The sequence below is a fragment of the Oncorhynchus nerka genome, linkage group LG9a, assembly GCF_034236695.1.
Source record: "Oncorhynchus nerka isolate Pitt River linkage group LG9a, Oner_Uvic_2.0, whole genome shotgun sequence".
In the NCBI taxonomy this organism is placed as follows: Eukaryota; Metazoa; Chordata; class Actinopteri; order Salmoniformes; family Salmonidae; genus Oncorhynchus; species Oncorhynchus nerka.
Window position 1 is genome coordinate 39,705,768 of NC_088404.1, and position 12,403 is coordinate 39,718,170.

The window sequence follows — 12,403 nt, forward strand, 5'->3', positions numbered from 1 at the left end:
GGCCCAAACCATGATGCTGCCACCACCATGTTTGACAGTGGGGATGGTGTGTTCAGGGTGATGAGCTGTGTTGCTTTTACGCCAAACATAACGTTTTGCATTGTTGCCAAAAAGTTCAATTTTGGTTTCATCTGACCAGATCACCTTCTTCCACATGTTTGTTGTGGCTTGTGGCAAACTTTAAACAACACTTTTTATGGATATCTTTAAGAAATGGCTTTCTTCTTGCCACTCTTCCATAAAGGCCAGATTTGTGCAATATACGACTGATTGTTGTCGTATGGACAGAGTCTCCCACCTCAGCTGTAGATCTCTGCAGTTCATCCAGAGTGATCATGGGCCTCTTGGCTGCATCTCTGATCAGTCTTATCCTTGTATGAGCTGAAAGTTTAGAGGGATGGCCAGGTCTTGGTAGATTTGCAGTGGTCTGATACTCCTTCCATTTCAATATTATCGCTTGCACAGTGCTCCTTGGGATGTTTAAAGCTTGGGAAATAATTTTGTATCCAAATCCGTCTTTAAACTTCTTCACAACAGTATCTCGGACCTGCCTGGTGTGTTCCTTGTTCTTCATGATGCTCTCTGCGCTTTTAACGGACCTCTGAGACTATCACAGTGCAGGTGCATTTATACGGAGACTTGATTACACACAGGTGGATTGTATTTATCATCATTAGTCATTTAGGTCAACATTGGATCATTCAGAGATCCTCACTGAACTTCTGGAGAGAGTTTGCTGCACTGAAAGTAAAGGGGGTGAATAATTTTGCACGCCCAATTTTTCAGTTTTTGATTTGTTAAAAAAGTTTGAAATATCCAATAAATGTCATTCCACTTCATGATTGTGTCCCACTTGTTGTTGATTCTTCACAAAAAAATAAAGTTTTATATCTTTATGTTTGAAGCCTGAAATGTGGCAAAAGGTCGCAAAGTTCAAGGGGGCCGAATACTTTCGCAAGGCACTGTATATTGTATCCAAGTCTGGCCCCACCCATTAGGCAGATTGATGCGGGCGGCTGACCAAGACGCACCTCCAACAACCCATAAAACCTCACAGACTAATTCTGCCCTAAAACACTAACAATTTCTCTCAAGCAGTGACATATGGGCTTTTTATGTGAGTACTGAAGCCGCCCTGTGATAAGCAGTGCCCACTTTGTCAAAGGCAGGGGCGCAAAATATTGCCAATTCCCAGCGCGCCTCTCCAGGGTGCTGTTGGAAAAACTCATTGCTACGGCGCTCCAAAATTATCTAACAAATCATGTAGCAGATCTAGCCTATGGTAGAAAGACAATGTAGCCTTTTCTGTAGCCTACAGGCTGGAGATAAAATTACACATTTTACATCGTGTAAGTTTCTCAGATCAAATAGCCTAACCTAAATGGAGCCCAATCAAATTCAAAAACGGGCTGACATGTTAACAAACACCATATCCTAAAAACAGGACAAGACAAAGTAAAATGGACAATCAGGCTACTCACAACTGCTGTCCAGGAGTTTCAACCGTGGGCTAAATTGTCGTGATCAGAGGCTTCAAGTTTGTATCCATACATTTTTGATGAGCTGATCATAGCGAAAAAGAAAAATACTTCTGCATTTCCCGCTGTGTAAACACATTGATTCTCATTCCAAATAGGCAGATAAAGTTGGACGTAGCTGATATTCATAGCTTAACAGGAAACTTCACAGCTATACACTCTGGGGTGTTGTTCAAATCTCCCTATATAATTATGAGTGATGAGAGGGTGTTTCACTCCACTCCACTTCAATGTCTGTGTGAAGTTGCTTGATATTGGCGGGAACTGGAACACGCTGCTGTACACGTCGATACAGAGCTTCTCAAACATGCTCAATGGGTGACATGTCTGAGTATGCAGGCCATGGAATAACTGGGACATTTTCATCCCCCAGGAATTGTGTACAGATTTTTGCATTATCATGCTGAAACATGAGATGATGGCAGATGATGACTGACACTACAAAGGGCCTCAGGATCTCCTCATGGTATCTCTGTGCATTCAAATTGCCATCAATAAAATGCAATTGTGTTTGTTGTCCGTAGTTTATGCCTACCCGTACGTACCATAACCCCACCACAACCACGGGGCACGCTGTTCACAACATTGACATCACCAAACCACTCGCCCGCATGACGCCATACATGCTATCTGCAACGTACAGTTGAAACCAGGACTCATCCGTGAAGAGCACACTTCTCCATTGAAGGTGAGCATTTGCCTACTGAAGTTGGTTACCACACCGAACTGCAGTCAGGTCATGACCCTCCTGAGGACGACGAGCACACAGATGAGCTTCCCTGAGACAATTTTTGCACAAACTGACGGAAACTATTTGGTTGTCCAAACCCACAGTTTCATCAGCTGTTCGGGTGACTGGTCTCAGACGACCCTGCAGATCAAGAAGCCAGATGTGGAGATCCTGTGGAATTGTGTTGTATGGCAAAACTACACATTTTAGAGTGGCCTTTTATTGTCCCCAGTGCAAGGTGCACCTTTGTAATGACCATGCTGTTTAATCATCTTCTTGATATGCCACACCTGTCAGGTGGATGGATATTATCTTGGCAAAGGAGAAATGCTCACTAACAGGGATGTAAACCAATTTGTGCACACAATTTAAACGAAATAAGCATTCTGTGGATTTTGGAAAATTTCTCAGATCTTTTATTTCAGCTCATGGAACATGGGACCAACACTTTACCTGTTGTGTTTATATTTTTGTTCAGTATATGACTGAATACCTTTTTAGCCCTCTCAGTTCCTTCAGGTTGCCCACAGTAATTCCAAACCAAACCAGAACTCTTGTCAGTTTGTTACCATGGTGATATACAGCTGCTCAGCCATCAACTTCACTTAGTTAATCAACATAATTAACCAATAAACTGTATCAATCAATACAGTACTTATGGCCAAATCTTCACTTAGTTGAGACACATATGGGCTCTGGTGAAAAGTAGTGAGCTATAAAAGTAGTGAGCTTGTTCCCTCCAGGTAGATATTGACCTGTGGATGCCTAACTGTCCAGCCTCCATGACGCTTCCCCTCCCCAGTCCAAAGTCACGTTGACCGAAGATGAGATTCTCTCCATCTTCCCGGACATCAACTCCACCTGCAACCTCCTCATCACTGTCCCTACTGTCCCAGCCCACAGCAGACTACGTACAATCCACACATCTAGTCTCTTATCCACTAAAATCTTGTCTTTTACCTCCATCTCTTCTTTCCTCTCCTAGGTGCCTCTGTGTCAGTATCGTGAGCCTGTGTTCAGCAGTGGCGCTCCTCGCAGGCTGGTGGAGAAGGTGCAGGCCGAGCTCAGGGCCATTTCTGATGAGATCACAGACAGGAACAAGAAGCTGGAGCTGCCCTACGACTACATGTCCCCCGACCGCATCGAGAACAGTGTGGCCATCTGAGCTGCTGTGATTACACACTCACGTAGACAGACACACACACATCCAGACCGACAGACACACACTTCCAGCCACATGCACACACTAGCATAATGATTTTACTCTATCAACCACAATGTTTGTTCAGTTTATAATAATCATGATTACAAAAATCTTTTTAAACACTGAAACCTAACTGCTTTGATGGTGTTGTCTTTTTACATAGTCATTAAGACTGCACTCCAGTTCTCATTACACTATTGACCTCGAAGCCAGTTTTTTAATTGTTACCCTTTAAATCAGGGACTGATTTACAACTGGGACACCAGGTGTGTGTAATTAGGTAGAACAGAAAACCAGCAGGCTCTGGACCTCGTAGGGTAAGAGTTCAGTACCCCTGCACTATTGTATAGCCTATACCACGTGTCAAACTCATTCCACGGAGGGCCGAGTGTCTGCGGGTTTTCGCGCCTCACTTATACTTGATTGATGAATTAAGGTCACTAATTAGTAAGGAACTCCCCTCCGCTGGTTGTCTAGGGCTTAATTGAAAGGAAAAAACAAAAACCAGTAGACACTAGGCGTGAGTTTGACACCCCTGGCCTATACACTACACCAGGGGTATTCAACTCTTACCTTACGAGGTCCAGAGCCTGTTGTTTTTCTGTTCAACCTGATAATTAATTGCACACACCTGGTGTTCCAGGTCAAAATCAGTCTCTGATTAGAGGGGAACGATGAAAAAAGTCCAGAGTTGAGTTTGAAGGCACTACATACTCACCTCAGTTTAAAATGACACAGTGTAGTGCTGCTGATGGGATTTAATGATCTTGATGAGATGCAGCGATACAGAGATCAGGTAGTTCTCTCCTCTCCTAATGTAAACCAGGAATCAACAATAGCAGAAAAGAATACCAGCTGCATCTCAATAGTCTATAGTGGCCTCCTCTCCTATTATCCTGTCCTTTTCTCCTCCATCTTTGCTGCGCGAGAGGCGGACTAGGACTTCCACCTTTCCAGTTTCTTAATGTCAGTGTACTTAGATGGAGGAAAGGTGATGAGTGCACACCCCCTAAGACTATTGAGATGCATCCCACAGAGTTTCAACAACAGGGAGCAGCACTGATTCACTGTAAAGCGACTTCAATTAAAGTGCCTGAGCATTTTAAACCGTCAATATTAACAAAAGTCTTTAAAAACAATCAAAACATGCTTTCACAAGCAGCAGCTTAAAAGTATGGCATTGCTGATATTACTATACTGACACTGAGCCAAGAAAGGGGGGGGAGAGTAAGAGATCAGAATAATAAATAGAGCTAAACACTGTAAAAGGCATCATGGACAGTGAAGTTTGTACAGTGCAATAATGTTCTGTATAGCTTGCATAACTGGCAGCATTTAGCAAAGTATAACATACAGTATTTGAGAACTGTACAGTAGTATTTCTCAAAAGGGATAGTTCTATCTAAATAAGAAATGAATCAAGGGAAAAGTCTAAACGGGATCCTTAGGACATCACAATTCTGACGTCACCCCATTGAAGTTTAAATTTAACAGTTATGGCGAGAGTTAAGATTAGAGTTAGGTAAGGGTTATGTTTACAGTAAGGGTGGGGGTTATGGTTAGGGTAGGGACATCAAACCGACCACTGTGACCTCACAGAAGGCGACATGGTTTCACATGGGTTCTCTTCACACTCCAACAGGTTTGTTGTTCTGACCATAGAAATAGAATAAACTACTTCTATAGTTCACACATCAGTAGCAGCATGAGTGTTAGAGATCAAATCAGTTACATTTAGATAATACTGTGGCTTCTGCCTCATCCTCAATTTAGATCTTAGGCCCTCATCTTCACACTCATTTCTCTCTATCTGCATCTTTCGCTCATCTATCTTTGTCAACATTCTTCTCCCTCCATTCATCTTATCTATCTCTTATTCTCTCTCTACCCTATCCTCTCTCCCCCCATCCTCCCTCACCCCACATCTTGTATCTTCCCTTCCCTCTTCACCTCTCATCTCCCTCCCTCTCCTAGCTGATGTGGTCCAGCACCAAGACTTTGCACTCCCTCTTAGCGATCTTGTCCAATGACAGCACAGCTTTCTCCTGGGGGGGCAGGTAGAGGGGCCGACCCACAGGAGAGCCCACCGGGGGGGTGATGGCTCGCCTTTCCATCGCACTGCCAGTCCTGAAACACAGACACACCAGTATGAGCTTAAAGATGCATGCGATACAATAAATCAGTGTACAGAGGACACATAATGACTGTGTGTGTGTGTGTGTGTGTATCCTCCCTGCTAACCTCATGATGTGAGAGCGTGACGGTTGTTGATGAGAGAAACTCTGTGATCGTCCCAGACTGGCCTGGTGTCTATCCAGTAGGTCTCTTACAGCAGGGCTGGATGGACTGTTCTTACCTAGAAACACAGATACAGTTGCTCTTTGTTTTCCTTCAGTTCATGTTAAAAAAAGGATTTGTCATTTACTAATAATAGTAAAAAATGTGCTTAATTTGAAAAATGCTTTTCATTAAAGTTATCTCGGAGCTCTACTGAGGAAAAAAAGTAAACAAAAACAACAAAGTAAACAAAAACAACAGTGCCTTTGGAAAGAATTCAGACCCCTTGACTTTTTTCCAAATTTTGTTAGGTTACAGCCTTATTCTAAAAATTGATTAAATTGTTTTTTCCCCCCTCATCAATCTATACACAATACCCCATTATGACAAAGCAAAAACAGGTTTTTCGTCATTTTTTCTCAATTAAAAAAAAAAGAATAATAATAGAAACATCACATTTACATAAGTATTTGCAAACATTTCCCAAAAAATTCTCACTTTGTCATTATGGGGTATTGTGATGTCATTATAGGGTATTGTGATGTCATTATAGGGTATTGTGTGTAGATTGCTGAGATTATTTTTATTGAATCATTTTAGAATAAGGCTGTAACATAACAACATTTTGAAAAAGTCAAGGGGTCGGAATATTTTCTGAAGGCACTGTACATTTAGAATCATGCAGGTACAATAGCAATAGTAGTCTAGTAACATGCATGGCAACATAACAAGCAAAAATAGAACAGAAAAATCTAGTTTTCACAATTTCTGATGAACATTATCGATATGCATATTCAAAGGGGTCTCCAAAAATGACGCATTAATGTATCATAGCGTATTGTCCTTCATTAACATGTCCTAGTGTATAGATTGTCCTTCATTAACATGTCCTAGTGTATAGATTGTCCTTCATTAACATGTCATAGTGTATAGATTGTCCTTCATGCCATTCTATAGACTGTAGATTCTCTAGGTTCTTACGGGAGAGAGGGCGGGCGTCGGGGGGTGGGTTGGAGACAGATGCTGTGAACTGCAGCTTCAGCTTCATATGTTGACTCAGCTATAGAGAGAGAAAGAGAGAGAGGAGAAAGGATAACATAATAATAATGATTATTACTACACTGAACAACATTTCTAAAAACACAACATGTAAAGTGTTGATCCCATGTTTCATGAGCTGAAATAAAAGATCAGAGAAATGTTCCATATGCACAAAAAGCTTATTTTGTGCACAGATTTGTTTACATACCTGTTAGTTAGAATTTTGAAAATAAGCTTTTTGTGCATAGGTCAAATTTTGGGGATCTTTCATTTCAGCTCATGACACATGAGGCCAAAACTTAACATGTTGACTTCACATATTTGTTCAGTATACAATGTTTTTTATCATCAGACACACCCGAATAGGCGAATACACACACACAGTATATCCCCATCCCGTGTGTATTGTACCTCGTAGAGTCCTGCCTTGAGTATCTGGAAGGCGACAGTGAAGGAGAGAGTGCAGCCTTTCCGACAGTGGCCCAGGTTACTGAGGGGGGAGTGACACACTACAGCCCCCAACGCTGCATCCTCACTCTGCCCACGACCTGGAGGGGGAGGTGAAGGAGGAGAAAGGGGGTAGAAAGGAGAGAAGAAACTGAGAAAATGAAAAGGTGCTTGAAAACTGTTCTTCACAGAAATAAGACACCCATCACCATTGGCAAAAACAACTTAATAAACTAATTGGTCACAATGATTGTACATTTGTCAAGGAATCTTCCTTCCTCGGCTGTCCAGAGCCTCCACACACCCCCCCCCTCACCCTCGGGTGTCCAGACCAGACGTACAGCCAGGAAGTCTTGCAGGTTGTTGAGCAGAGTGTATCTGACCCTAAAGTGGTCCTTGGTCTGCACGGTGCTGGGGCTACTGGCAGTCATCACGAACCTGGGACGGTCCAACCGGATACTGGGCAGTCTGGAGGGAAAGTGGGATGGATGAAGGAGAGAAAAGGGAAGGGTAGGAGAGGAGAGTTAATAAACAAATCTAAGAAAACTGAAGTTTCTGGGTGGATGGTAGCAACATCATAAACAGTTGTAGGCCAGACAGAGATGAGTAGTGAAGTGACATTGTGCACATGCAACAAACATGCAATTCAGTGGCACCTGTAGTGTGTGTAGATGCAGTTGGTGAAGGGCATCTTGGGAGTTGACCACTGAAGCACTGCTACTAGAGGAACTTCAAGACCCTGAATAAACACATAGTGACACATCACACTCTGAAGTGACAAAAGTTACTTTTTGGGGAACTGACCAAATTCAGATAGAAATGTGAGTTATAGTTCTGTAATTCTCATTGAAAGCAATTATAAGAAGTGGTCAATCTGTTCTAAGTTTAATTTTTTTGCGTATTTTACTTTAGATTTGTACACCAGATTCAGACAGCTGAAAATACAATATTTTTGGTTATGGAAAAGATATTTCACAGCGGTTTAGATGGTACAATGATTCTCTACACTATACTTGCTTTGTCACATAAACTCAAATTAGGCTAACTATTCGAATTTCAGCAACCAGAAATGGCTTTCTGCATAGTGTTTTTAACTTAACTCAGGAAAAAAACATATTCACATACACACCACAGCCGGGTGGTGGCACCTTAATTGGGGAAGACGGGCTTCTCACTCACTCACACACCTCTTTGGAGTCGTCCTGGGGCATGTCGCTGAGCTGCAGCTGGAACAGGAAGTCGTATTCCTCCAGGGCGCTGAGCATGCTGGGTAGTCGACAGGCTACACTCTCCATCCTGCAGAACGACTCCATGGCAACCTCTCCTGACTGGTGGCTGGAAGGATAGACAAAATATAACAACACGGATGTGAGGAAGACAATCATTTAATGTACCAGTAAATACACTATGTGTGGACACCAACGTACAATGTAGGGTACTAACATTGTCCAGTCAACACAATGCACAAATAACACAGTTACACGTATACACAGACCCCCGCCCCCCTTTCCCTCTCACACACACAGTCGTACCACACGTTGTCGACAAGCATCACAGATCCATCTGGCATCATGGGCAGGTAGGAGGCATTGAAGTTTGGCAGAATCCTGATGTCCCTCACAGTCACCTCCTCCTGAGAACACTCATTTAATACTGGAAAGTGGGGAGAGAAGAGAAGAGAGGCGGAAAGAAAGGGTTGAAATGGGAATAGGAGACTGAGAGAAGAGAAATAAGGGCAGGAGGCAGTAGTTTAAGTAACATCAATCTGATCCATCTATCTAATCCAATTATTGTGTCAGTGGAACTAGTATTGACTCTCAAATGAGTTGTCAGTACTGGCCATCTGGCCCTCATACCTTTGAGCACAGTGAGATGCTTCCCAGAGACAGTCATCTGCTTACAGTGAACAGTAGGGGGTGGTAGCACTGTCAGAGTGGTGCTCACTGAGGAGAGAGGAGAGAGGGGGTGCTTAGTTCAATCTGATATGCTTTATTAAGTCAATAAACGTAGATAACGGATTCATATCCATATCTGATATGGTCAAAATAGAGGGTAGGATGGCTTTGTCAGTGATGCGGTGTTGACAAGTGTGTGTGTGTGTGTGTGTGTGTGTGTGTGTGTGTGTATTTTTCTGTACCCTGTGCTTTGAAGGTGTTAAGGTCTTGTCTGAAGGTGTGTGTGGGGATTCGCTGCTGTAGGATGCTAAGGTAGCCATGTTCCTGAACCTCCGCTTTCTCTGCCTCTCTCTTCCACACTGTCACCATCACCTGGACACACACACACACAAACAATATGCAGATAATGAGCCCCTTAAAAGCTGACATTGTTCACTTTTCACACTTGATCTAAAACCAAGCCTTCCAAGGGTACTACTGTATGAATGCAATTTCTTTACGCAAAATGTAAAGCATTAATGGAACACTGAGGCTGCATTCCAAATGGAATATTCCCTATATAGTGCAATAAAAAGTAGTGCACTACATAGGGAAAAGGGTGCCATTTGGGACACACCCTGAATTAGTCTGACCTCTCACCTTGACTTTGAGGGTGTCGACGGGAAGTTTGTCTAATGACACGGTCAGGGGGAAGATGACTTCATCAGTCAACACAACAGGCTCGTCCAATGGAGACTAGAGGAGAAAGAAGGGGGAGTGAGGGGGAGAAAGGGGGAGGGAGAGAGACAGACAGACAGCAGAGTGAGAGGTAGGGAGGAAGTAAGAGGGGAAAAGGAAGACAAAAAAGGAGCAGAAGAAAGAAAAAAAAGGAGAGATGGAAGAAGACAAGAGGCAGAGAAAGAGAGAGGGTGAACATTACCCATGCTCTATTTACTGCAGTCACAGAGAGAGGGTGAACATTACCCATGCTCTATTTACTGCAGTCACAGAGAGAGGGTGAACATTACCCATGCTCTATTTACTGCAGTCACAGAGAGAGGGTGAACATTACCCATGCTCTATTTACTGCAGTCACAGAGAGAGGTCATTGTTACACAAAATGCCTCTCCATCTTCAGTCAGTCATTAAGAGACAACACAGGGAGTCCCTATTGTTCTCCTCACACACACACACTATTGTCACGGGGTCAACAAAAGACAGCGGCAGACACAAATACTGTAGATGTTTTCTGATCTCTATGCCTGAGACAACAGTACAGTAGTGGATTTAGTTAGTGTGATCTGTGATGTTGCTGCTGATACTTTACTAGCTAGCTACATCTCTATGATACTCATTCAAACGAAGGGACTTTACCTAGCCCATATAAATCACACATCTCCACAGGCCTGTAGGAAAGACTCTTGACTGACCAACCAACCAACCCCTTATGATGTCATGTCAGTTTCTATCATAGAAGTAGGAATCAGAAATCATTTCTATACTGACACTAATATGAGGCTTATAAGAAAGTTCCCAGTATGTCAGCCAATATACAGTGCGGGTGCTGCTGGGTGTTGATGTTATGATGCAGATTACAGAATAGAGATGAGAGGCCATCCATTAAAAACAAAAAACCTGTCAGTTTGCATTCTGAGGTGACTTGTGAGAGCAGGTCAGAGTAAATATAGCTAAGGTAAGGGGTTAGTGCAGAACAGACCGATAGGGGCAGATACAGAGATGAATTCCCTTAGAAGGGCATATAGAAAGAAAGAAAACATAATTAGATTCCTATCAAAAATGTTCATACCAGAATCTAGGACACCAAAGTTACACAACAAACACACACAATACCAAATAACCCATAACGATCCCCATAACCCATAATGATCACCATACCTGCAACGGCGCCCTGCGGAACTCCCGAACCCCACTCCCCGTGCTGTTGTGGATGAGAAGCGGCCTGCAGTCCCTGAAGCCCCGGCATCTCGCATCCACCCTGCCTGTCAAAGCCGGAGCCCCGTACTCATCCTCGGCCTCCTCCGTGCCCTCGTCCCCGCTGCTCTGGTAATCGTGGTGGAGATGATGCGACCGGTGCCTGCTCTCTCCGGGGCTGACGCTGGCCACGGCGCACAAAGAACCGGCCAGCTCCCTCCATGCCCGGACACTTGGGGTCTCTGAGCCGAACCCAGCAACACCTTCCCCGCCTCCCACTATCCCAATCCCCGGCCCTGTCGGTGTCTCTCCGCTGGACGCGTCCCTGCACCGAAGCACCAGGAGGAAGCGGACCGTCTCGCCGAGGTAGAGGTGACTGCGCCGGGGTAAGGTTCTGTAACGGGCCGGGTCCGAAAGGTCGGAGATTGGCACCGCGGGGAAATACATGAAATACTCGCACTGAGACTCCATCATCCGAACCATCGCAGCAAACAAGCACCTGCCTGTCAAATATAGGCTATAGAGATTGTATATTCTACAAACGCTCCTGATGTAGCCTACACAAACAGATCATCAAGCATTGCACTGATATCAAACCGAATAAGATCCAGCATCCTATCTATTTGGTGATCAAAAGGTTAACACCATTCTTGATTTAAAGACAGTAGCCTAGTCATTTCATAGGTCCTGCATCATCATCGCTCCTCTACATACATGTAGCTGCTACTGCAGATGGGCTAGCAGCCTCCGAAGCGATGTTCAAAAGCGCAAGTAGCCACGGGCAAAAGTAACTCAGCATAGAGGATGCTGCAACAAAAACAAATGGGTTTCAGAATCATTTATCAACAATGACGTGCCCTGCCCTGTGTGTGTATGTGTGGTTGACCCTGGAATGGATTCAAATAATATAGCCTATTTCTAACCACGTTGAAATAAGTTTGTATATCACATTTTAGCCACACAAACGTACAAGGTTATCACTAGTTAACACAGCCACAAAAGTCATAATTATGGCTAAACCCCGCCCATTTCTACAATTGATTGTAAACCTAACCTTAACCACACTGCTCACCTTATGCTTAACCTCAACCTTAAATTAATACCAAAAAGCTCATTTGTGTAGTTTCGTGGCTGTGTTATTTGGTGGGAACCAACATATGGGTTTAGCTAGCAGATTGTAACCGAGGTAAAGACAGTTTCAGATTGGATATTCGCCTGTAGTTTTCCTTACGTCCACCAACAGCAGTTAGGGACCGTCAACATAGTGACAAATCAAAATTTTCAAATGTCAATAGCTATTTAACCACTACTCCTAAAACTTTCAAAACTGGTTCTAGCTAACCCGATGGCATAGACACAC

General features: G+C 43.5%; 1 protein-coding gene across 1 annotated transcript; it reads right to left on the minus strand.

The window, feature by feature from the left end:
- Positions 1 to 4,088: 4,088 nt before the first annotated feature.
- LOC115134764 (trafficking protein particle complex subunit 14) lies at positions 4,089 to 11,917 on the minus strand. The gene is made up of 12 exons (XM_029668959.2): positions 11,008 to 11,917; positions 9,772 to 9,867; positions 9,375 to 9,504; positions 9,094 to 9,180; positions 8,770 to 8,890; positions 8,425 to 8,572; positions 7,894 to 7,976; positions 7,554 to 7,705; positions 7,202 to 7,338; positions 6,731 to 6,809; positions 5,714 to 5,828; positions 4,089 to 5,599 (listed from the first exon to the last, which is right to left on the minus strand). Exons 1-12 carry the CDS (start codon positions 11,524 to 11,526, stop codon positions 5,443 to 5,445), a joined length of 1,824 nt encoding a protein of 607 aa, XP_029524819.1. The 5' UTR covers positions 11,527 to 11,917; the 3' UTR covers positions 4,089 to 5,442.
- Positions 11,918 to 12,403: the final 486 nt, after the last annotated feature.

Excerpts from the sequence above, each read along its gene's own strand:
- LOC115134764 (XM_029668959.2), bottom strand. The coding sequence starts at position 11,526 with ATGGTTCGGATGATGGAGTCTCAGTGCGAGTATTTCATGTATTTCCCC. Across the intron at positions 9,505-9,771 it reads TCGACACCCTCAAAGTCAAG|GTGATGGTGACAGTGTGGAA; the intron begins GTGAGAGGTCAG and ends GTGTGTGTCCAG. Across the intron at positions 8,573-8,769 it reads ATGCTTGTCGACAACGTGTG|CCACCAGTCAGGAGAGGTTG; the intron begins GTACGACTGTGT and ends CTATCCTTCCAG.